Below are 26358 nucleotides of genomic sequence, written 5' to 3' on the forward strand. Positions count from 1 at the left end.
GTTCAGGTGCAGTACGTAAAAAATGGTCAGATATGACGCTCCCACATGAGGGGGGGGGGATGTGGGTGTTCACAGCTCCTGGCCTACTACTGTACTGGATGGCCGCACAGGCCCAGTATGCCACTTATTGGTACCCGAGTTCCCCGACTCACCCACATGTCAAACTGGAAACCCTGGCGCAAGCTGAAGTCAATACTATGACGCTTGGATTCCACCAAGGTTATGTGCTGGATTCCCCATCGACCCTGTGGCAACTACAATGCTGGCCTGGGGCAGTCTATTGAATGCAACTGAAGTAGCTTACCCCTATTATAAATGGCTCCCCATATGGAGGATGGGAACCCACATGACACAGCCCTGGCCGGCCAGTGGGGTGCGCTAGGTTATCAGGCGCTGACTGAACCTCCCATCGGGAAAAAGCTCATCGAGCCACAGACATGGAGGTAGGGTCACTCCAGGTCTGCACTTGGTGTTACAATATTATAGGCTCCGTGCTGCCTTCCGCGCCAGATTGCCCACTTTCCCTGATGAGCCTCATGACACCCCGGAAATTGCTTATATTGCCAATTCAAGTGGCGCCCGCGGCGTTGTCTCGCTATACAAAATGCTATTGATGGGCACCCCAATCCGGCCATCCAAAGCACACATCGAATGGGCTGGCGAATTGGGCCTCGAGGTCTCCAACTATTATGGAATAAGATATGCTCCCACATTAATCGAGTATCACTCAATTTCCGTTACCGAGTCATGCAGTTCAAATTACTGAATAGGTTGTACTACACCCCTCTCAAGGTCTCCAAGTTTGCTCGCACTATCATACACACTTGTGCTCGCTGCAAATCAGATGGCGCAGAACATCTACACATGTTCTGGACATGCCACGTATTGGGAGATTTCTGGGATGGGATTTTGAGGGCTCTCCCGGATATCACCGGCACAGTGATTGACCCTGATCCATTCGGGGGTATTGTTTGGGGTGTGGAATAACAGCGACACTAGGCGTATGGCTACATTTCTGAACATAGGCTGCATGATCGCTAAGAAGTGTGTACTTCAATGTTGGAAGAGCCGCTCCCCCCAACCTTACACACACACACACACACACACACCACCCCATCCCATCCCCCCCACCCCGACCACCCAGCAGTTGTGCAGAGATCCGATCAGGACCTCTGATGGTGAAACTCACGCATACACTCCCAACATACGAAAACCAGTTTGTGGATTGGGACAAGAAGTCCCAAACCCACTTCCTGGAACACACATACAGCCCTGCACAAGTCAGCGAAAACCAAGGCTTTCCTGGGCAGTGCATGACGATAAAAGAATTTTCCTGACCTGGCAGTGCAGGAAGGAGGCCACAGGACAAGATGGTAAAAGAAGCCAAAACATTGTGGCACAGCCATGTTAGGACACCAGCCACAGTTCGTAGCCAAACACAGTAAGGCTGCCACTAGCTTGTCTTTAGGCACATTTATAGTAACCAAAGAAGTGTAGTCTTGGGTCATACAAAAGAAACCCCATTCTGCAATGTGCAATAATTAAAAAAAAAACTTAAAACAAAAAAACTACCCAAAAAATAGATCTGTATAAAGAAAAAGGGAAACAGTTTCCAAGTACTGACAACCTTTAGGACTGGTCAGTTTCGCCAATACAATGAGCAAAGGTGCAGTGGAGTGAAGCTGGAGACTTCACTGGGAAAAGAGTCAGGACAGTGGTCAAAAACAAAAACTTTGGGAGTCCAAGGAAACGAAAGGAACGTTGCCAACTTGGTGTAAGGCCCCGATTGTCTTAATCTTCAAGGGAGGCGACATATTTCAGCAGAGGGCACCCTGCGTCGGGTCTATGTCCCTCGAAGACTTCCATCGAGGGTGATGCTATCCGATGTTATAAGTAGCACGCACAGCACCAGTTGGCCTCATTTCCATTTTTGTCTGCAAACGGGTTTGCTTCGTGAAACCCGGCATGCCTCGTACTTCTGAAGTACTGCTGTTATCTCTAGTTACAATGAGGTCTTCATCTTCTACCCAGACTACTCCTCGTTCTGGGTTCAAGAAATTTAAGGAGTGCAGCTCACAGATCTGCATCAGGTAGGTCTGTGGTGTCTGGGCGAGGGCCACGAGATGGATATCTGCTTGGAGTGTCAGTCCATGACAGGGAAGGCCTTGCGAGAACGACAGGGGAAGTTTAAGGTAGGCAAGGTATCCAGACCCAGAAAATCCAGACTGGCTGGGCTTTCGACCGACGACTTGAGGGGTGACGCTCCTAGTCGGAAGACAGCCAAGCGCTCATGGTTCCTTAGTGGCTCCCGCCATTCTTCCTCCTCATCGAGGCATTCGAAACTAAGGCACTGCCGGTCGCCTTCCTCATTGTCTTTGTCGAGAAGTACCCCCCGAGAGGGTGACATGCCCGAGCATAACGTTGACACTGGCAGAGTGGGAAGCTTTCCGTTTGGAAATTAAGCTTTTTGAAAAGCAGGGCTTCGTCTGTGCCTTCTGAGGAAGCCGGCAAGGAGCGGTCTCGGCCTGAAATTCGCACACTCTTGAGCCCGGGTTCACAGCATGATCCACATCGAGAGCCCTCGAGGCCTCCTGAGAAAATGATGGATCACTTGAGACGGAGAGAGGCACGTTCTCCGGCATCAAGGTCCTCGAAGTCTTCAAAGCCATCGTTGGTGCCCATTGGGTCTTCAACACCAGTCAAGCCATCAGTGCATTCGGTGCCGTTGTCGAAGCCATTTGAACCTACTTTACCGGCTTTGGCTTCAGGTCCAGTGGACCAAGTCTGCCTCTTCCACTCCCAAGCCTCGGGGCTCTATGCCAGAAAAGTCTTTTGTCCCCTTCCTAAAAAGGATTTTTTATTATTATTAATATTAACAATAATAATAATAATAATAATAATAATAATATTTTTTGGAACCTCATTTCAATTTTTGAGGAAGAGGAACTTTCGGAGGGGGGGGGGAGGGGACACCCCCTTTGGGCTCCAGTATGGGATTCCAAATGTGCAGAGTGCCTCATTTTAGACGAGAGCAGGATGCAGTACCTGTGTGACACTTCACATAACACAAGTGGTATTGATACCTCTCTGGAGTTGAGTTCAGCAAGCCAGAATTTGGGGAGCATGCAGACTCTTCATATAAGCACCTTATGTCTAAGGTGGAGTACTTGGGCTGATCCAGGCCTCCGGTGCATTATGATCAAGATGATCTTACAGATACTCTTGACAAGGGTCCGCCTACAGATCCTGTATTACCGTTCCATGTGGCTCTTCAAAAGAGTGTGGCCAAGACTTGGGAGACCCCGCAGACCAATCCAGCAGTGAACAAGTCTTACACGAAAATACCGCCCCTCCAGTAGCAATCCCAGCTATGTCACAACACCCCACTCCCGAGTCTCTGGTGATACAGGCATCTACGGCTACCTCGAAGCAGGCCGCATACCCTACCATCCCTCCAGATAGGGACAATTGGCGCGTAGATGGATGGGCACAGAAGGGATTTACGGCGGGGAGTATGGCGGTAAAATCAGCGAACTTCAACTGTGCACTTGCAAAATGTTCGTACACTCTGTGGGAGTGAATCTCCATAGTGGCGGAACATATTCCAGAAGGGGATGAGAGGGACGGTTTTCTTGCTAATGTTAAGGATGGCAAGGAAGCCATGGGCGTGTCTCTCCAGTCTGGATTGGATTCTGCAGATAGCATCAGCAGATCCATGGCTACAAGCACTTTGATACGCAAGTTTGCGTGGTTGCGGAAGTCTGGTTTTGCTCCTGATGTGCAGCCGTGTCTTCTCAACATGCCCTTTGACGAGTTATCTTTTTGGCAGCAAGCCTGACGAGAGCCTTGAGAAGTGGCAGACCTCCAAGGCGGCTGCGAAATCTTTAGGTGCTGCTGTAAGGCAACCTCAACCTTTTCATTCCAGTGTACAACCGTGGAGAGGTAGATCTTTTTGCTACTAATTTCAAAGGGCGAGAGGAATGGCCAGTCAAAGAGGCCAGCAAAAGGTCCCTTGTGGTGGACGAGGTAGAGGTGCCACGTCCACTCCTGCAGCAGCCGCTTCAAAACTACTCTGAAGGCTTCAGTCACAGTATCTAGAAGAATGGCGAGCCATTTCTTCAGATGCGTGGGCTCTAGAAACAGTAGCCCACGGCTACTGCCTTCCCTTTCTAAGGATGCCTCGGACCAATCCACTGGGAAACACTGAGGATTACGATTCCGCTCCTTGTGTAGGAGATTTTAACCCTGCTAGAGAAAGGTGCTATAGAACCAGTGCCTGTGGCTGAGTGGAACAAGGGTTGGTATTCCCCATATTGGATTCCCAAAAAGGACGAGGGATTGAGACCCATCTTGGACTTGAGATACTTGAATAAGTTCTTCAGGAAAGACAAATTGAAGATGGTCACTCCTTCTCAGATCCTTCAGGCCCTCCAACTTCAGGATTGGTGTCATTGGACCTTCAGGATGCTTATTTTTATCTGCCGATCCATCGCAAGCACAGTAAATACCTGAGGTTCGCCGTTTCGAGTCCTGCCATTCAGGCTGACCTCCATCCCGAGGGTATTCACCAAACTGATGGTGGTGGGGGTGGCAGTGCATCTCACGAGAAGTGGGATTCACGTCCACCCCCGCATGTACTATTGTCTAATCAGGGTGCGTTCTCCCAACAAGCCTTGGATCATCTCAATGTTACTTGCCGCTCCCTTCACAGACTGGGCTTCTCCCTCAATTTCAAGAAGTACCATATGACACCTTCCCAACAGCTCCAGTACATCGGGCTTCTTTTTGGACACTGCTCACCACCCAAGGTGAGGGCTCAAGACATTTTCAGATGGTAACAAAATTCCAGACTGGCCAGAATCTTCGGGCCTTCGAGTTCTTGAGGTTGCTCAGCATCATGGCATCGTGCAATTTTCTGGTGGCGGATGCCTGCTTGCGCATGAGACCGCTTCAATGGGCTCTCCGCTCGCAATGGTCCCAGTTCTCGGGACGGATATCAGACCGCCTTCACATTCCGCCCAGAGTCTGACAGGATCTTCAGTGGTGGGCCTGCGACAAGAATGTTCTGAAAGGCGAGCACTTTTGGCAACCATGGCCGGAGATCACTGTAGTGACAGATGCCTCACTCAGGGTGGGGAGCTCATGCCAATGAGTTCACCGTCAGCAGTCATTGGTCTCCAGAGACCAAGCTACACAAACCTTTTGGAGCTGTGAGCGACCAGACTAACTCTGAAGGCTTTTCTGCCATCTGTACGGGGAAAGAAAGATGCGATAATGATGGATAACAGTGGCCATGCACTACCTCAACAAGAGGTGAGGCGAAGCGTCAGTACCGCTGTGCAGAGAAGCAATGCAGCTCTGGTATTGGGATATTCAAGAATGAATCTCCCTCTCGGCGGTTCACCTGGCCGGGGAGGAGAACACGGCAGCGGACGCTCTGAGCAGGCAGAGCACAGTCTCCCATGAGTGGGAACTAGCTCAGGAAGTCCTTCAAGAGATCTTTGCCCTTTGGAGAACCCCTGAGGTGGATCGGTTTGTGACCGGTATCAACCGGAAGCGCAAACTATACTGCACAAGGGAATTTCCTGAGAGGAGCTCTAGGCTACGTGTTCGTGGTGGATTGGGAATTCCCACAGCTGTACAAGTTTCCTCCAGTCCCCGTCATTCCTCAAGTCATCAGGAGGTTGAGGAGGTTTGGGACCTGCATGATCCTCATTGCCCCGGATTGGACCAGTAGAACGTGGTACCCGGACCTTCTGGATATGTCCATCTGTCCTCCGATACGTCTTCCACAAAGGAAGCATCTACTCTCCTGAGAAGGGGGAGAGGGAGTCGGGTTCTCCATCCAGAGGTCAACACCCTCAACCTTGACGCTTGGTTTCTGAAAGGTTGAGGTACAATGATAGGGACCTCCCAGATTACGTGATGGAGGTGTTGCTTTCGGCCAGATGGCCAGCAACGAAGTCTCTGTACCATTGCCGTTGGAATAAATTCTGTGACTGGTCCGGAGATAAGAATGTTGATCCTGGACTGGATGTTCCATCTATTTTGCTGTTGGCAAACAAAGGTCTTGAGGTTGGTACCATTAAGGGTTACGTGGCTGCACTTTCCATTTTCAAGCGCTCTTCAGAGGCATGTTCCCATTTTAAGATCCCTCTAGTCAGTCAGTTTCTAAAGGGGCTCACAAATGTGTTCCCGCCTTCCACATTTCAGTTTCTGGTGTGGGACCTTAACCTGGTTTTGAGATATCTAATGGGTGCTCCTTTTCAACCCTTGCACTCATGTCCATTGAGGTTGTTGACCTTCAAGACTAAACTGTTAGTTGCTCTTACATCTGCAGGAAGAGTGAGCAAGCGCTTTCTTCCAAGCCACCCTTTACTATATTCCACAAGGAAAGGGTTGTTTTGAGGGTGAAACCCTCCTTCTTGCCTAAGGTGGTTTCAGATTTTCACCTACGGCGGAACATTTTGCTACCAGCATTCTACCCTCCTCTGCATCCTAGCAAAGAGGAGAAAAGGCTACATCAGTTGGACCCCGAGAGCGCTGACCTTTTATATTTCCAGGAAGTCCAAATTGAGAGTGGACGACCAGCTCTTTGTGGGGTACACCGGATACAGACTAGACCAGACTATCTCCAAGCAGACCTTGTCCAGATGGATTCATACTCCCGATTTCCGAAATTCTACAGACTAGCAGGCAAGGAGCCTCCTGAAGGTTTGCGTGCCCATTCCACCAGAGGCATGGCCACCTCGACTGCCCTGCATAGAGGGGTTCCTATAAAGAACATCTTTGATGCTGCAATCTGGTCATCTATTCACACGTTTGCTAGGCATTATTCTCAGGCTACTGCCCACGCTCAGGATGTTACTTTTGGGAAGGCAGTCCTTTATTCTGCCCTCTGAAAGTACAGCATGTCAACATTCTTCTCCCTACTCCTATTGTGGATACTGTTTTGGGAGTCTGTCAAACATGAGGAATATGTTGGAGGACACAATCCAATTGAAGAACAAGTTACTTACCGATGGGAACGTTCTTTGGACTGGATGTTCCTCCAACGTACTCCTCATCGCCCTCCCAACCTACCCCTCTAAAATTTCCCATGCGATTGTAGCTCTCATTCTCGCAAGGCTGAGTGCTGTCCTGCCTGTGGTGCGAGGCGTTTCTAAAGCACTTGGAGGGGGGAAAAACAGAACTGAGGCCAACGGGCGTCGTACATGCTACTTATATCAGATGCCGTCACCCTCGACGGAAGCCTTTGAGGGACATCGACTCAACGCAGGGTGATCCATAAGATCATCTGGGATTGCTAGTGTCAAGATCCGTCAAAATTTTATAGTAACTGATTATTAATCATGCACAAAAAACATTCATTTTAATGTTGGTGTGAAAAGTTCAGTTTTGTACCAAACACCAATACATTTTTCAAAATGTCCCAAATTCCCAGTCATTCAAAAAATCTGGTGAAAAACTGAATGAATAGGTTTAGAATAGGATAATAGAATGCAAACAAAAACTACAGCAATCACGATTTACTATCACCTTTTACATTCAAGGCAAGAGTGCATTACTTCTTTCTGGCTTTCAAAGTGAAACATTTTATTCTCAACATTTAGGAAGGTAATGGGAACAAAAAATAAAAGAAAACACCACTTCATTAGTTTTAACCTCTGTTGGCTTGCTGAAAACAACTGTAATCACAAGTAAAGGAGATTTAATGTATTGAGAAAGCAACAAAACAAACATTTGTAGGGGTTCGAGGGGCATACTCTGGTTTCCTGCTCCATTAATTTCACAGTCCAGTGAGGGTTTCCTCGTGATATTCAGGGAAATAGACTAGCAAAAAAAAAGATGTCCAGATATGCATGGTTAATATCTTTGGTGCCATGAATTCTGGTCACTGAACTCATTTCAGTCCACCAGGAACCAACTCTCTACCTACATCCATCTATTTGGTGTCCAGACCAAGAATCATTTCACACCGACTTAATGTATTCACATTTCTTAGAACGTAATAACCAAAATTAGAAAATGTAATCCAGGTAAAATTGATTACATTTGAGAGCAACTACATTTCAAGCTGGTATTAAAATAGCTCCATTTTATATGCCATCAACATAATTATACAAGGAAAAGAATCTACCCTTCTCAAAAAGTAGCATGATCAATAAATAAAACTCTGCTCTCAGCTACAGAATATATTGTAGGCGCCACATTTCTGACTAGTCCGTTTCATAATGGGGGAGCAGATGGGGAGCAGGTGCAAGTGGATCTAGGTCACCTGGCCCCAGGCCCGCCCACCTGGTGCCTTCCTGTTTGCCCATCTGTTTCCGTACCTAAGGAGCCCTCCAGCCTCTTTTCCTTTGCAGATGGGGAGCAGGTGCAAGTGGATCTAGGTCACCTGGTCTAAGCACCACCCACCTTCTTAGCCCTGCCTCTTCCTTCCTGCTCTTAACTATTAGATGAAGGGCGTCTCTCGCCCGGGCGTCTGCAGACAAAGAAAAGGGCAGACAAAGAAAAGGGCAATTCCTGTTTGGACCAGGAGGACCCAGGACCCGACCCCCTGCTCAGACAGCAGGTAAGCATACACCAACATGTGTTACCCCCTCTGTCCCGACAGGCCATCCCCACCCCCTCTGGTCCCCTCGTGATGTTCCTTGTGCCCCCCCCCCCTCTCGCACACAGGTGTTGCCTGTTTTGCTCGATTCTTCTACCCTGCTCCCCCCCTCAACCTCCTCCAGCCTACTTCTGCAGGAGTCCGTCCTGATGGATTCTGGTTTCACCATCACCGTCTTGTGGCCAATGCTGGATTTGCCTTTTATGGACTTCATTCACAGTGTGTCACTCTTTATCAAGTCTCATGCTGGACTTCCTTTGCATCTTGTACTCATGGTGGCCCTGAATCATGCTGTTTCCCATCTTCATCCTGTATCTTGGCTTGCAACATTATGTGTTACTGCTGGCTTCTGCAATTGTATTTGCTCTCCACTCTTACTTCTCCACTCTTTTGACTGCTTACTCTGTTCTCTCCTCCTTTCCTTTCTCCCTTTTCCCCCCCATCTCTCCCCCCCCTTACTTTCTTCTATGCACTTACTCTATCAGAATTGTCCCTGGACCTAATATGATAGCAACCTCGTTCGTTTCCTCCACCCTCCCATTACTGTTTTTTTCCTCCCCTCAGCCCCTCCAGCACTATCTGAAATGTCGTCAGGCCTAGCATCGTAGTCACTTGTTTTGTTCCTCCCCTCCCTTTCTGCACCCCTCTGCCACACCTTTTGTTTTTCTTCGGCTCTACCAGAAATGTTGTCAGGCTACGGTAGTCGCCTGTGTTTCCATTTCCTTCCCACTCTCTCCCTCCCTTCCTTATCTATGTTTTAGCTCTTGCACTATCTGAAATGTCGTCAGGCCGAGTACGATAGTTAATTTCACATCCTTACTGTTCATGGCCTGTAAGAATGTCATTGTATTTTCCCTTGTTCCCTCCCTTGCCTTGAAGCGCTTTGAAACACATTGTGTATAGGCGCTATATAAATAAACTATCATATCATAAGAGAGTCCCACACTGTGGAAACAGACAAGCCGTCGGACGTGAACAAAATCCGAAGACATTGGCATGGAAACACCCGTGTGCTTTAAAAAAGGATCGTTCAACACATCTTAAACTGGTTGAGATTACGAAGACAGAAGAGCCAATAACGGGTGGAAACAAGCCAGAATTTGGAATGATCACAAGCTAGTGGGGCGGCAAACAAGTTGACACACCCACAATAGATCGGACAAGGATACAAATCTCTTCACTCTAATGCAGAAATACAGTTGAATGAATACAGCATTTCATTTGCTCGGCTGAAAAATCTTAATGTCTACAGAACAATCCTTGGTACTCCACATTTTTTCCAAATCTTATAATTAGGCATATTTGCAATAGCCATTTTCAAGATCTAATCATTACTTTGTTCTAAACCAGAACAAGTTTGGCCTCTAGATTTACTACCTGTTAATTTCTTGATCGGACTACGTACAATGTTACAGTTCTGCTTCTCTCCATCAAGGAGGCTAAAGTGTTCCGACAATCTGTTCGCTTTTGGCATGCACTTTAGAAAGTCACTAAACAGTCAGTTATCAGGACACAGAAATGGAGGGTGAAAATCAAAAACAACCAGCGACTCTGAAATATTGCCGGGGTCTTTGCACTACATGTCCTACAAATCCAATTTCAAGATGGAACACCAAGCTTGCTTTCTTCAGGAAAGAAGTTAGTCATGCATTTGTCAGATTAAAGCTGTAAAACTAACTTTCAATTGAATGGCCAAACCATTGTTTTAATGCCATTTACTTATTTTAAAAAAGACATCTTAAGATGTGGGACCCTTACAGCACCCCCAGCCCATCACTGCCACCCATGTCACACCAATCTACAAGTTGGCGAAAACAAAAACAAATACAAAAAACAGCACCTCAAATGGAACCAACAGATAAATAAAATAATCACAGTTTGATTACAGGTCCTTTACCTTCTTCTCTAGTCGGCCGATTCTGCAGTGGCCACATCTGGCCCCACTGCATAACCCATTAATGGATTAGTAGCTGTAGCTCACTCTAGTACATTTTTGCTCAGCAGATTGTCACTGCACTGACCCTTCAAGACATCTTTCACACTGCAGACTTCTCCAAGATTTTAATTTGCACCAAACAGCAAATAACTTTTACTGCTAAATCTAGGTCCATTCTGCCTTCTTACCCAGCTTCCTCACCTGCCTCACATGGGTATTAAAGAGGTGTTGGTTGGTCCCTCAGCCTTCGAAATGTGTTCAAATGCAAGGATCCTTTCAGATCTGGTAAGCAGTTACTGCGTTCTAACAGCCACACCATTACTACGATCAAAGTGGTATATAACAAGGCCAGAGTGGGTGATGTGCAAAACTATCTACAGTGACATGGGTGTACAAAGAAGTCATGTAAATTTGAGAGAGGTTCATGTCAAAGGGATAATAATAAGTTGAAGAAATAATTTACTTACGCTTCATCAATGTTGGGGTGGAAAATTTTGTTCATGAATCCTGAAATGAGACACAGGGGTTAACCACATGGCAAAAGATTAAATACATTTTGTGATCAATAGTTTACAGTATACAGAACAAGGTGATTTAATGGTATTCAAATTTAAACTGCAGGAGAAAAGGTGGTACAGTGTCAATGGTCTCAAACAGGGAAATACATTTGGTTTTGTGGTCAAGATGTGTTCAGTAGCTAACATTATTGCTGAAAACCTAACACTGCTTTTAGCACAGGATAAATTTGTTAAACCAGAAATTTTAGAAGAACTACATCTATGTCGATTCAGATGTTTTGGGCTGTAAAACCCATCAGCACTAGCATTCAAATCCTATGGCGGGGATCATGTGATTCCCAAACCCCAAAATAGCGAGAGAACCACAGGTTGCAGAAAAACGAAGTAAAAATGCAAGACGTGCACTGTACATCAAAGGCTCAATTTTTAACCAAAACTGCCAACAGAACAGGTGTGGTCCTACTAACTGGTTATGAGGCCATTCATTCCACAAAAGAAATATTAAATGGACATTCCTGCCTGGTAAAATTGCTTTTTACTGAAAGCACTCCATATTGAGCAGCAGGAGTCACTTGCTTGGTCTGCCAAAAAGGTATTCAAATGTGTTATAAACCTATGCCTCCTATCACAAAAATACCAAAATCAAAACGCACAGTCCCTGAGATTGTGCACTGAAGAGGCATGCAGCTAAACACAATGGCCTAAATTCCAATCCAACATATCACCTACAAATATCATAACCCCCACCCCTCAAAAGTACAATGTGTTTGCATGAATCAGCTGTAGCAACAGGTGGGGCCAAGCTGCTTAGTGTGATGAATCTGGTCAATTCGTCCCGTGAGGCTAGGAAGGTGAGCCCGCTCCACAAAAGCCTCACTAAGGGTTTGGACAAGCAGGATCTCACTGGGAGTGACTCCCCTTTGTGGGACAAGGACATCCAGTCCGAGAAGAACTTCATAGATCAGAGCACCGTGCCCGCTTAAATGGATGCAGAGAAGACTATTTTTACCAATTACTTTATACCAACGAAAAGTGATGGTTTCCATTTGGACACTGCAGTCAGTGAGGAACACACCCTTTTGTTGCAATGATGTACTTGGGCACAGGGAAAACTACAACACTGAAATCTCCTATGCTGGGCAGAGAGCGAGCCCGATGCAGAGACACCTGCAAAAGGGACGTCCTGGCGAGGTGAAGTCAAGACACAATCCGGAGCAGACCGTGAAGTGGGAAGCGATCAGAGCCTAGCCAAACACTAAAACACTGACTTCCCATCCGACCGAGCAGTCTGAAGAGGTAGCAATACGGAAGCCCTCATTTCTTCTGGTTGCGCGACTGCCAAGAAGCAGCCGTATGGCGGCGGGCTAGCAAAAGATAGAGACCAGAGGGGTGGGGAAGGAATAATAATTTAGCAGTTATATAGCACTACAAACCCTCAAGCATCTGAGCTCTGCTTATTATTACCCACTGTGTGTGGTGCTCATTTATCAAGCTCGGAAAGATGAAAGGCTGAGTTTGGCCCTGCCGGGATTCGAAACTGCGTCAGCAGGCTCTGCACGGATGTCAAAGCGAGCGCTCTACTCTGTGCTATCGGACAAGCTTGCCGGCTTGAATCCAGCCCCCCCACCCCCAAACCCTCTCCGAGCACCATAGACGCCAGCTGTTCAGGGACACAGTCAGAGAAGAAATTGCTTCCACAGAGAAGATACGGTTGAGAAGAACCGACATGGTATGTGTAATAGAGCCTAAAAGGCCATGGGAGCCTTGAAGTCCCAACCGAGTAAACACAGTGTAACGCTGGGGGAAGAACATATGAACACTTTGAAGCAATAGTATATAAGGCCACAGGAACCTGAAAGTCCCAAACAAGCAAAACCCTGGAATGAAGCAGAGGAAAGAAAGTTTGTAAACTTTATTATATCAAAGTATACAAGGTCACAGGAACCAGAGTCCTGAACGAGCAAAAGCCTGGTGCGATGCTTATGGAAATGAAAGCACAAATATGGTGGACTGAGAGAAACTACAAAGTTAAGGAAACCCGAGAGTCTTAACGGAGCAAGTGCTTCATACAAATCAGAAGACAAGGCATACAAATTTGTAGTGTGTAACTTGGAAGAACCTCCAAGGGTAAGAGCTTGAGAATGGTGTGGCAGGTGCTCTGGTAAATCTGTAAAACAGCAGTATATCTCCTTTGCATACTTGTTAGGGGGAAATCGAGGAGGGTACGAGGGCAAGGCCCCTATGTGAATCAAGTTGAATTAAATAAGAACCGGTTTCCAAGCTGGAGAAACAGGATTACGGAAACATCCTGAATCTGATAAACATAACTGAGGGCTGCAAGACTCCATAGAGTCAGGGAACCAGAGACTTGTTTTTCAAGAAACATGGCATAGAAGAAAGCATACTGAAGAACAATGTGTACTGTTTGAACTGTTGAGAAACCTCCCATAATGGGCCAAGCAGTAGCCTAAACTAGGGACAGTGTTCTGGTCTCCTACCTCATGTTTATTTTCCTAAGTGGAAGAGTTAGTTTACAGCTACAATTCGGACAGAAGACTAAGGGTGCTCATCAAAGTCCAATGTAAGCTTTAGTTTTATAAGTAGGGAATTTCCCCCTGAGAAATAGGGCAAGATAGTTTCTTCTTTAAAAAAAAAAAAAACTGTTAAATCATGGTATTGAGTCGAACTCCTTCCGGCATGCCACACTAGCTAAACAATGATAGTCATTTTAACCAGGTGCATGCCTGAGCTGTGACTCTAATTGCAGCGTCTGCTCAATCAAGCCAGTCCTCAATGGAATCCAGTTCACTGGATGCATCCAACACTCCAAAGCCGCAATCACTTTCATTACAAGTCCCACAGCAATTAACTTGTTGCTCAACTTCCACATCCATTCCAGGCCACCAAAATCCCTGGGACTAACATTTTAAGGCCTAGATATTCCCCATGAGCTTTTGGGGAAGAGTTTGTAAAAAGGAGTTTTGCTGGGAACCAAACCTCTAGGAGAAATATACACATACATGTACATATGTCTCGATCAAACTCAACCTTCACTCTACTTTATTGCCTCAGTAGACCCATTCTGCAACCCATTTTTCACACACTACAGCAATAACAGACAAAACAGCCTCACTGCATTCACATTTGCTCAGAGAATCAGGAATCTGGAAAACGTGATCCTCCACCTTCTCCTTGGGGGAAGAAGGGTCCACCTCACGACCAGAATTGAGCAATAGTGCAAAAGGTTAAGTGTATGGGTTTGAATCCTAGTACAGTGCACTATGACCACTCAATGTTAAATGTGGTGGCAAGCTGAGTTACTCCTTCGCCAAGGTCCACCCATAAAGGCCTTGATTAGATCATGGTGAGCTGTGGTAGGGATTGGAATGTCTTGCGCTCTGCCTTTTGAATTTGAGTAAAACATGTGTGGACATCGATCAGGAAATACTTTGGCCTCAGCAGTGTCCAAAGTCTGCTTGCATTTTCTAAGTTACAGTTCGCGTCATTACTGTGTTGCCATTTGCCCATCCAATATCCCTCAGCAGACCTCTGTCTTGCTTCAACTTCTCGCATCGGGGGTGGGACGGGAGTTGGTGGTAGGGGGAGGCCATTCTCCCCATTCCCCACTGTCCTCACGTAGGTCACATTCCACTCGACTGCAAGGTCATGTTCCCAGTCTGGTACCTACTTCCTGAATGCCCCTCCCAGATACCCCTCACAGTTTCCTCCCAAATCAGACATTGTAGCCCATCTGTGCTGCCTTTTCATTACGGAGAAGGTGGCACAGACTAGACCTGTGCTGGTAATACAGCAAAGGGCAGACATGCGGCCATTTAAGCACACAGGGCGACTTGCTTCGCAAAGCCACTATGTAAGAGTTCCTTCTAACTCTTAGTCTTATATCAATGTAGTTAAACCTACTTCCCACCCATAGCATGGCATAAACTTTAATTAGCCTCCATCAAAGACATCCACCCACCGGCTCAAGGCCTGCCTTATTTTACCCACTCCAGTCTTGTGTCCAGTTCTTACCTGAAACTCAACCCCTCCAAGACTGAATTCCTACTGCTGACTAACACCACAGAACAACCGGACATCCAGATCTGCCTCTATGGCAAGAACTTTGAGGGCTTCATACCCCAGCTGGCCACCTGCACCAAGTCTATTGGGTTTGACATTAACAGACCACTCTCCTTCAAGCGGCACATAGCAAAGAAGACACCCCCGCCACCCCCTTGGTACCAACTTTCTCTCCTGAGAAAACCAAGCCCTTCTTCCAAGAGAACAACTTCAGATCTTCGGTCAAAAGCCTTGTTCTTCTTCCACCTGGATGGTGGCAATGTCTTTTTGGAAGGACTACCGGCGACTACCCTGGCACCCCCGAGATGTGTCTTACATGCTGCAGCATGACTTAAAGTACAGTAAGTAAAGCAAATTCAGCCACATCCCCTGCTGCCAAATTGATCACCCTCATCCTCCCAGTTAGCTCCCCAATCCCTTGCATCTCTGCTTGACTCACTGTGGCCTTGTGAAATGTAAAGCGCTCAGTTTCCCAAATCTAGATCTGCGCTCAAATACCCTAATAATCTCAACACCTTGGCACGCTATGCTCAGTAATAGGGAAGTAAAGCAGCAATGTAGTAAGGGTAGTACAGAAAACAGTGAAAAATGGAGAAAAGGCCTCTTAGTAATCCCAACTTTGCGCCACAAACAGCCACACAAATCTTAACTTCCAGTGTTGTCACCTCTTAATCCGACACAAACTCACAAGATGGCTCGACTAGGACAAAAAAAAACTTGTAGTGATGCGAGTTTAGAAGGCTGCCATAAGCACGCTTCGCAAGAAGCACCTTTCTGACCATCCATCATTGCTACATCACTTGGGTCAGGTCAGTGAACAGCACCATGCTCATTTTACATCTTTTTAGTTGCTGCGCAAGCTGAACGTTTGCCTAGCCTCTTGAAAAGCACACAAGGTATTTTTTCATCCTTTATCTCTGCCTTAAACCAAACAATGTTGCTAGAATTCAATAGTCATCGTACTCCCATTTCCCCCAAAGTTGTTGGCCTGCCAACGCAGTGGTAAGTGTCTGCTCCCCACTACAGATTCTTATTACATGGAATACATTTAGCTCCTCAAGGTTTGTTTTTTTTGTAGAGAATCCAGGAAAGGAATTGGATTTCCGTCTTGGTGCACGTCATATCCTCGTAGTGTGTATGCTGCGTCAGTGTCGATATTTGTTACGTGTTTATGCTGGAGTGAAAAAACGTAAACCAAAACCCCATGACACCGTTAGTTTCCATTGTCAGATGCACACACAAAGGCTCCTGTAATCCACACCCCCCTGGCAGGCTGAACTAGATTCACTCAGGACCCATCCATCCAAGTGTGCTGCCTTCAACTACTCTTCTCTCCAATTTCTCCCACCTCCACCTTAATTCAGGACACTAGGAGAAGAATCCACCTTAAGCATCCACTCACCATCGCTTGTGCCTCAGCTTATTGGTCCCTACACAAATCATGGAAAGTAGAGCAACCCAGGTTTATGAGCTTCAAAAGGCAGGATGAAATACTAGAGGGGAGGGAGAACCTCTGGGAGCATAGGAATGCTTAGCCAGAAATGTTGTATAACTTTTACACAGCCATTTGGGAGATGGAATCTGCAGTGTAAACAAGTTGCAAACCACTACTAGCCAGCCATAAACATTCACTTACCACCTAAATGCCATATATACACTCAGCACACAATTTCCTACTGTGCAAGAGTCAAATACCATTAGCCAACAGCTAGTGGCGAGTGCAAATTTTGCAACCTGCGCACATGAACTGAAAATGCATATTGACTCCAGGCACCTACATCCTATTTGCATCTACAAATATACATACATTACAACCAACAGGGAATAGGCTACTAGCGGTCGTACACACATTGAGTTAGTTTGGAGCAGTGCCAGCAGCCTAGGCCACCTAGTCAACCTGTTGGAGGTCACCATTACAAGGTGTTCACAGTAGTCTTGAGCTGTGAGCTCATGGCACAAGTGCTGCAAGAACATGTGTCCCCCACAGATGGGCTAAAAAGCCCCACAGATTGTGGCTGTTCACAGTTAATAGAACCACAGAGAGACAAAATGGACATAGTATCGTTGGGGAAGCCTTTTTCTTGGCCAAGCACGTTTAATTAAGAGTTCACACATTTGTCTCATGTAACAAGACACTTTAAGGTCTGGTTTTCTCATCTGTTACCGTTTGAAGGGTCTGCTCCTATGGGATTCAAGAAGATGAAACTGGTAAACTATTGCTTGTATAGATTCTGGCAATGTTCACCTACATGCTGTCCCCAAGAGGACTCAAGTGTTTGGTATACAACGTTGGCAAGATAAACTAAAAGGGGAATTTGACTTCTCAATTTGCAATCAAAGAAAATCTGCAACCACACAGACAACAGAAGAACAAGCTTTCTTGGTGATCGCAGATCGCCCTGTATTGGCGACTACAGTCAGCCTTTAGCAAGGAAGGGTGATTTCAAGATAGTTTTCTACTTGAGCATTAAAATATGGAGCATCTAAACAATATCAAATGTAGGCATTATCTTTTTATTTATAACGCACCAACAGCCCGCACGCATCAGGGCGTGACAGACACAAACAGACGAACAGCTAGCAAGGGACAATTTCATAGAAGACTGGAACGAAGGACGAATTTACTTAACCTGTTTTCTAAAGATTTTTTTTAAAAAGGTCCGAAAATTCTGGTCTTGCATCATGGGAAGAGGGAGCGTATTCCAAACCTTGGCAGCTCTGGCCTGGCAGGTTCTACCAAGACCCTTCTCCCTGTTGAACCTGGGACAGCTAATCGTGTATCAAACAAATGTGCAGGTTACAAGTAGACCGTTTAGAAAATCTTATTTTTAAAGTTCAGGAGGCGTGATCCTACCAGTTACAGCTAATGCCCAAAGTCAAGCATGTCTTTCAGCTACAGAATCTAGCTGGTATTACAGCCGGGCCACTGCACTGGAAGTAGGTTTCTGACAATAAAAGCCAGTCTTTGCCTCACAGATTAATGAGCACGATACAGAGCGCGATACCGGTCCTGATGTTGTGGTACTCAATGTTAAGTATAGGCTAAGTGTCAAGCAAATGGACAGTTCAGTTGTACACCAGTTCCCCGCTGTAAGGACCAGAGGACAAGGGGAATGCCACAGTCCAGTGTTCGGTTTTTGGCCACTAGCTGTAAGTGCTTTTGTTCACCGCAAGGTTCCAGAACAAATGTGCCAGCTCCACAGTCTCCCGAGAAGGTACTGGACTACTGGGAAAGTAACGTGGTTAGCAGTGTAGCTGCAGATTGGGAAACATTGCAGGTCTGGTTTCCAGGATATGCAGTAGGTGTCCCTGGTTGTAGTTGGATAGAACCAGTGCTTCTCAGAGCACCAAAAGTTCCTTCTTCCTCGCCAAGAGTAAATTTTGATTACCCAATGGGTACTGGTAAGCGCAAACTAAGGCCGGGCGGAGCCCCTACAAAAGTCAAGCAGACCGTCTCATTCTGTGTGCTAACCCTGCAAGCACCCCAAGATTGAATTGTCCTCCTCCCCACTACTTTCACTGTGGCAGGCAATCCACCACCTCACATCCTGGTGTTTTCTATCAAGTACTGTAAAGACACTGGTTTCTGGTTCGATATAGAATCGAAAGAATTTGCTTGAAAAGCTTCAAAATAAATCTATTAACTATGCTTTGAGAAATTATACTATGGCACAGGCTTCATCTGAAAGGTAGGAGCCCTACAAAATAGATGGATCTCCTTATCCTCTGAACCTCTGCTTTCATCTCACCCCCGTCAGGGTCACTGCCTGAGATGGAAATGTTCCATCATAGAAGCCTACTCAATTCACCATATCTTTACTGCATTTATTTTAATGATTTGGCAAGGGTTAGTTCCATCATTTATAACTATACTGCTTGGAGCCAAAACATGGCTATGAGCCAGGATATTTCAGGTGGAACTTTTCAAGTCACAATTTAATCAACGAATGGCAAACATCTGCAAAACATCCTTTAAGATTCACTGGTCCTACATTTATGTTGCAAGTGAGCTTAAGTCTGTTAACAAAAAGGGGTCAATAGAGTCTACAGATGCATATTTCAGCTGCTGTCTTTGGGTTTCAGATCTTAGAAAACAGATTTCCCAATTGGCTGTAGCATTTTCAAGTACAAGGATTCTGCAAGTCCAAGTGTACCAACATGAAAAGTTAGTCTTGTTCAAACGTCGGACAAACCGATCTAAGGATGACGCGTTAAGCATTTGCACTTTAAGAACGGATGACCCTGGCACTAAAACAGGCAACACTATATTGCTACAGAAGGAAGGCGAAGACGTGACCAATCAAGAGGCAGAAAGAGTGGTTTCTCAGTCACTAAAGCCCACAGATGGAATTTCAGCCTAGTCCACTGCGACAGTCTTGTCTTTGATGCTGGTTTAAAATGACTGTGTTAAGCACTCTTAATGTTTCACTGTGAGGACAGTTTCTGAAGATCTACCAAACTTCATCAAAACCATTCAACTGAGACAGTACAAGACTACACTCTTAGTGTAAGGCTGTACCACCTGAGTTTGTGGTAGCATAGACAGAGCAGCCAGGCTTATCTTAAGAGGGAGAGAGGGTTGTAGATGGGTACAATGAATCTATAACACAAATGAATCAATATAAAACACTGACAACCAGAAGTATTATAAAAAAAGTTTTATTTTAAATACAATTAGGCCAAGTTAAGTCTTGGGGTAAGTACTTGTCAAAGTCAAACACATTAGAAACATCACAACAATGCTTGAAGGTACACAGATCAAAGCATATAACCAAACACCCAACAGTAGTTCTAGGGAAGTCAAACCTTTTTAAAACACATTGAGTATTGGACACACCTATTGTTGGGGAGTAAAACAATGGTTACTTTCAGATTCCATTCGGTAATACCACGGTATTAGACCCTAACAGTTGTACAGTGATGCTCAGCAAGAAATAACATAAGTCAACTGGACAATATACGTTTTGTGAATAGTGGAACACTTAATCTAGGTACAGTAAAAACCTATAACTACTTTTTTGAACAGTTATACTAGATGAGTAAAACCTAAGGATGTAATATTCAATTACAGGTCTTTTGAGCTCAGTGAAACACAGATTGACATAAGCAATAAGGAACAAGTTACTCCAGCATGGGTATGACCCGGATGCACATGCTCACCAATATTCCCTGTCAGGCTGGGAATCCTCGGTAAAAGAAAAGTTTCACTTTTAAACTATTTCTCCTCGAAACCAATCACTGAACTCTGGGTCATGCTGCCCCCAGCCCATGACTGCCCTCTACTTAAGCCCCTCCTCGGATAGCCATTTCCAGATTTGGTAAGCACGTAAAGTGGCAGTATGTCCAAGAAGAGCCAATAAGGGGCAAAACGGAGGGTTCACGTGTGAATCTATGCCAGACCCATGCTGGAGAACAATGGTTACAGGAACAGGCCTTCCCATGGGAAGGAACACGCGTGCCCCCCCCACCCCCATGCTGCCTGGCTGGTGGAACCAGCTGGCGAATTTCTGGCATTTGGAATTCAGCGCAAACAGATCGATCTGGGGTCTGTCCCATTTGAGGAAGAGGCGGTCCACTTGATCTTGTCAAAGTTCGCACTCGTGGCAGGAGCGCAGCTCCCTGCTGAGGGAGTCGACGATGGTGCTAGACTCCCACCAGGTGGAAAGGGATGAGGAACATCTCTTGTGTGACAGCCCAGTGCCACAAGTCCTGCGCCTCTCTGGAGAGCGCTGGGGTTCTGGTGCCCCCCTGCTTCCTGATGTAGAACATCATGGTGGTATTGTCCGTGAAGACCCACACCACCTTGCCCTTGAGGGATGGAAGGAACAACTTGAGGGCCGAGAACACTGCCAGGAGCTCCAGGATATTGATGTGGAGACCCCATCTCCTCCGGCAGTCACAGGCCTCTGGGGTAGAAACATCTTGTGGGGGCTCCCCATCCCTATAGGGAAGCGTTCGTGGTGACCGCCTCCTGGTACAGGGGGCTCCAGAAACCTGTGCCCTGGTGATGTTGGAGCGCACACCCCACCACCTTATCGCTCAACGGAACTCCTTGTCCAGAGCAATCTTGTCTGCGAAGCTTCCATACACCTGGATTCACAGAGTGTCCAGGAATTTGTGAAGGGGTTGCATCTGCAACCTGGAGAGCCGGATCAGGTAGATGCAAGACGACACCATGCCGAGCAGCGACTTGGTACGCACCGTGGTGGTCTTCAGTGGCAACAGCCGTTGCACCTTGCCCAGCATGGCCACTACCCTCTTATGAGGGCCCACCAGGCAGGAGACCGTGTTGAGCCTGGCCCCCAGACACAGTGCTTTCCGCAATGGCATCAAGCAGGACTTTGGATAGTTGAAAGAACCCCAGATCAGTCAGCAGTTTGTAAACACCCTGGGTGCTGATTGCAGTCCTAAGGGGAGGGCCTTGAATTGCTAGTGCCTTCACTGTTCTACAAAGTGCAGGAACTTCCAATGTTTCTCGTGAATGGGGCGTGGAAGTATGCATCCTCCAGATCCAGCGACAACAAGAAGTCTCCTTCCTCCAGTTGGCCGAACAACTGCTGCAACATGCTGCAAGGTGACCATCCCGAATTTTTGGGACTCAAGGTATTTGAGACGCTGCAGGTCTTGAATGGGCCTCCAGCCCCCAGGCTTCTTTACCAACAAGTATCTGTATTAACTACGGAGCCCCGGAGTCGCTTTGGTACCAGCTCTATCGCCACTTCTTATTAGGGCCCAAACTTCCTGCAGGAGCCGAGGGATGTGCTGCTCCTGCCGGGCCACCAGTGGTATCCGCAGACACTTCTGCTGGAACTCCAGAGTGTCCGTTGGCGAGAGCATCCAGCACCGGTCGGTGGAGATCTTCTTCCACTCGCTGACGAAGCCCGCCAGCCGGCCTCCCACCGCGGTGCATGGGTGGGGGCCCAATGTGCTAGCCGGTTCAATCTCGCTTTGCAGCCTGCGTCGGAGCAAGGACGACGGCCACCTCCACCGAAAGCCTTGGAACAGCCACTGTAGGCCTCCTGGGTCCTGGACCGGGAGGGTTGGTGGTACGAAGCGGACCCTCCGCCGAAACCCTCCAACAATCTGCCAGACTTCCCGCCTGAGGCACGAAAGGACAGGTGTTGAAGAGTACCCAAGACACGGCCAGTCTCCGTGTCCATCTTAATGGCCCGCAACGACTCGTTGACAGCCTTCCCAAAGAGGTTGTCCCCGTCGAAGGGCATGTCCAGAACCCTCGTCTGGACTTTCAGGTAAAAGTTGGTGGCTTTCAGCCAGCCTCCATCGTCGTGGGCTTTGCAGGGCTTCTCTAGTCTAGGTGAATTTGGAGCTTCAGCACTGCAACAGGCCTTCACCGGGCAACCCAACGGCCCAGGAGTTGCAGCAAGCGTCTCTTCTAATTTGTTAATCGGATTCCTTTGTCCAGTGGTCGACTCCGCCTTCCTTGCAAAAGACCTCGCCTTTTATGGAGTTTTCTCCCATTCATTCACAGCCTAGCTGTCACACACATAGCAGGGTGGCTGTCCTCCAAGGACAGCCAGCCAGCCAGCCAGCCAGCCAATCACCTTTGGGTGCATTCCTGTAACCAAGGAGACTAAGCACAGGGAGTTTAGAGCACCTCCCTCGCTTCGTGCCCTGCCAGACACGCTGGAGCAAGAGGCAGGCTTCAGCAGTGAACCCCACCAAACACAAAACAAAGGGAACAAACCTTGTTTGGCACGCAGAGTAAATCTCAAGCAGGACCTTTCAAGAAATGGTGAAACAGAGAAGACTGGGGACATTTTGACGAAAGGGGCACCCATGGGTGCTTTACTGCAGCTGCAATTGCAGCCTGCAGTAAAATCACACAATGGTAGGAAAAAGTAAACCACTGTCACCAGCCATTAATTGTAGAAAGGCAAAGATTAAAATGTTACATTGAAACTAGACAAAGGGGATGCTAAGTAACCCCTCCTGCACCCTATTGTAAGATAGTGTGTGCTTGGTCTAGAAAGTTACAATGTAAGTAAAGTCAATTTCACTTCACTGCTCTTGGAAACAGTAGTTTAACAAAGACAGTATTTAAACCTTCAGGAAATCTGAGAGACTTCCCTGTACCACTGCGCTGAAGGTGCTGTGTGTCACAATGTAAAAAGATGATGCATATGGAGATTGTCAAACTCCAAAACCAAAAGAAACAGTTTTCAAATCAAAGAAAAATACGAGAGTTTCGAAAAAGGTCTCTCTCCAGGATAAACATTCAAAGTCCTAAAGTCCAGCAAAAGAGCTGGGTGTCTTGAGGTAGAAGGGAATTAGCACATTTCTGAGAATTCTCCATAACAGCCTGCATGGTGTGGGCATCCCAGTGTTTTGTTCTATGGTCCTTTAATGTCTTTGGTCGAAAGAGCTTGCAGGATGTGCATTTCTTTTCGGGGTGATCCCATGAAGACAGTTGTTTCACACCATGTGTGTCTACCCAGGGGTACCTCCTATCGCAGGACCGACAGAACTTAAAAGGTGCCTTTTCCATGATAAGTGGAAAAGGCAGCACAGAGAAGAGAAGGAAACGAGGGGAAGAGATTAGGCACTCTAAAAGGAGAAGTATGGCCTTGACCTCCCACTCTCCCTACTGTGATGTGCTGAAGCCTGGTGAAGCTTGCGTTGGCCACGGTCAGTGTCCATCGAGACGATTGTTTGGTCGTTGTCAATGACTGTGGCTCCGTCCGTCAAATTCTGCTGCAGATCTTGTGGCGGGTGATGGGCGGCTAGCAAAAGAATAGTAAGAAAGTCTATAATACACTTTTTCTAATCAAAGGCATCAGCCTGAAGCTCTGCAAACTAGCGTCAGACTATGATGGCGGGAAAAAAAACAATCCGAGGGACATGGTACAATGGACGTTACACTAGGGACAGTAATTACCGACGCTCCCAGTCGACATCCCTTTGAGTTTCGAAAACAAATCATGTAATACTCAGCGACTACCACTAGATGTCAGCCTATACATAACATGTGATCTAAGCACATCCACAAGCCTGAGAATTAGAATTGTTATTTTATAACGATTATAATACCACAGGTTTCTAAGCACGAGACCAGGATTCGTAATCTGTGTTGCTATGTGTTGTCTTGCTTCCAAGACAAAGCGTTGCCCCGGAGCTATCCTCCCGGCCCCTTGTAATTGAAATTGAATCGTTATTGCATTCAAATAATTCTGCAGCTCATTAAGGCCACTTCTCTGCTTTCGTCTAGTATACAACTCAGAAAAGTGAAGTTGCCATATTTCCTTTGTAAATTTTAAAGTTATATACATCCAATTTATTAGGTTGAGCAGCAAGAGAGCACATCGTTGGATAAACCCGAATAAAATGATAAATACAAAGGAAGGAAGCTTCAAAACAGCACTGCAGCTCCAGACGAACTCCAAAGACCCTAAACAAGTGGAGATAAAAGGAGTTACAACTGATGGCACAAAACAAGCTGACACCACAGATTCTTTATGGCTTGCAGCTGACCTCCAAATTCCTACTGAGCAATTCACCGTCAGATAACAAGTCCACGTGAGATTGCATATAAGAGAATGGAGCAATATTTGCTCACGAGTTACAACTTTCTACATCTGTCCAATCCCAATCAAAACAAAGGAATTCCGGCTTGTAAAAATAAAATAAAAATAGAAAACAGTCTGAGCTCAATCCCGCTTTAATGCAACCCAGGCAAAACAGAAGGGTAGACTATCCAGCAGACCATCATACAGTTGAAGCCTCGTTTTTTACCTTATTAGCCTCTGCTCCATTGGTCAATTCTCAATATGATGTAGAAATCAGTGAAACATGAACACAAGTATCTCTTGACCACAGTTGACCAACACTGCAAATTCATGCTTCACTGCAAGCAGAGCCTGCTTAAATTCCTTTCCATCCCCACATAATTTTTAGCTATGTATGCATTGGTTTCTAGGCATCCATTTTGGAAACAGCATGCATCTAGGCCTCCCACCTTTCCTTCTTACAATCCTAAAAAGGGTACCAATGCGGCTCAACTCATGAGAATTCTCTGAAATGATAAACACCAGAACTCGACTCATCAGCTGTTGGTTCATGGCAGATGTATTAGCAAATGTCAATCGCATTTGCCTGCCTGTCACCCCCGCTCTACTGCAGATTTCTATACCATCACTTTAACATTCTTCCTATTCAGTATATATAAATATATATATATATATATATATATATATAAATAAAACAAATAAAATAAAAAAGGGTGTTGAAGACTTCCGCACAGAACCCATCACACACTTTCTAAAGAAGATTCTTAGATTCTTGAGAGCTATAGCCACCAAACTTCAAGCAAAAGCCAACAACTAGATACAGTCCCATGAATCATGCTTCAGACGATGCTGTGATATTGAGAGCCACCATTTCAAAATGTAGGCTATGGATACATGAACAGCGCTCCCATACTGTACTCCATCACTCAGTAGCCATGAGACCAAATGGAGCAACAAGCCCTCAAAAGTGCACAAATCCATGGGAATCTAAACATTTTCCACTGCATCAACTCCTACCTAGAAAACCTCAATCCATCTGTTCAGAAAAAAACCTCTGCCCATCAAGCTTCACAGCAATTCATCTGAAGAAGCAGGATCTGCAAACTCTGCACGGAGCCCTTAGAACCCCTCCTCTCGAGCCACAACATACACTTCCACCAATGTATAGAAGTTGCACAACTTCCATCTGAAACTATCATCCAGGCGAAATTCATCACTGACACGGATGACCACCACCTACCTGAAAAGTAACCTCACAAAGGAGGAACGCTTTTCATCGCAATAGCAGGCTGCCCCAAACAGACCTGGCCATCAATCATGAATTCAGATGACTTCAACCAGCAAACCCCATTCGTGATGTCTTATGGAATTCCACATAAACCACCACCTCTTAATCAAAACACATAGGAAAGAAAATTCAGGCATGACACAAACCATTCCTCCTGAAGAATATCAATCCCTTTCTACCAGATTCAGATCCATCATAGGTCTTGAGTTCTAGCTCCCCTCGATGAAGGAGCCATTGCGAGCCAGCCGACCAACCAACATCGCACCCCATCACCTGTGAGACGCTTCCTTCAGGCTGCTGCCTGCTTCAAGGTGTTCTGCAAATATGACCACTTGACACCCACACTTCCAACTTCAATTGCTCTCTCGGATTACAAATGTATGGCTCATCTTGAAAGG

At 46.3% G+C, this 26358-nt stretch overlaps 1 protein-coding gene across 1 annotated transcript in view; it reads right to left on the minus strand.

Moving 5' to 3' along the window:
* The window catches only part of UBE2H (ubiquitin conjugating enzyme E2 H), a 464913-nt gene that overhangs the window by 155142 nt on the left and 283413 nt on the right, over positions 1–26358 (minus strand). The window contains exon 4 of the mRNA XM_069629597.1: positions 11018–11057. Within this exon, the coding sequence (XP_069485698.1) occupies positions 11018–11057 (40 nt within the window). The remainder of the gene's footprint in view (positions 1–11017; positions 11058–26358) is intronic.

This window comes from Ambystoma mexicanum, chromosome 12 (assembly GCF_040938575.1).
Source record: "Ambystoma mexicanum isolate Mex_15411 chromosome 12, UKY_AmexF1_1, whole genome shotgun sequence".
Taxonomy (NCBI): Eukaryota; Metazoa; Chordata; class Amphibia; order Caudata; family Ambystomatidae; genus Ambystoma; species Ambystoma mexicanum.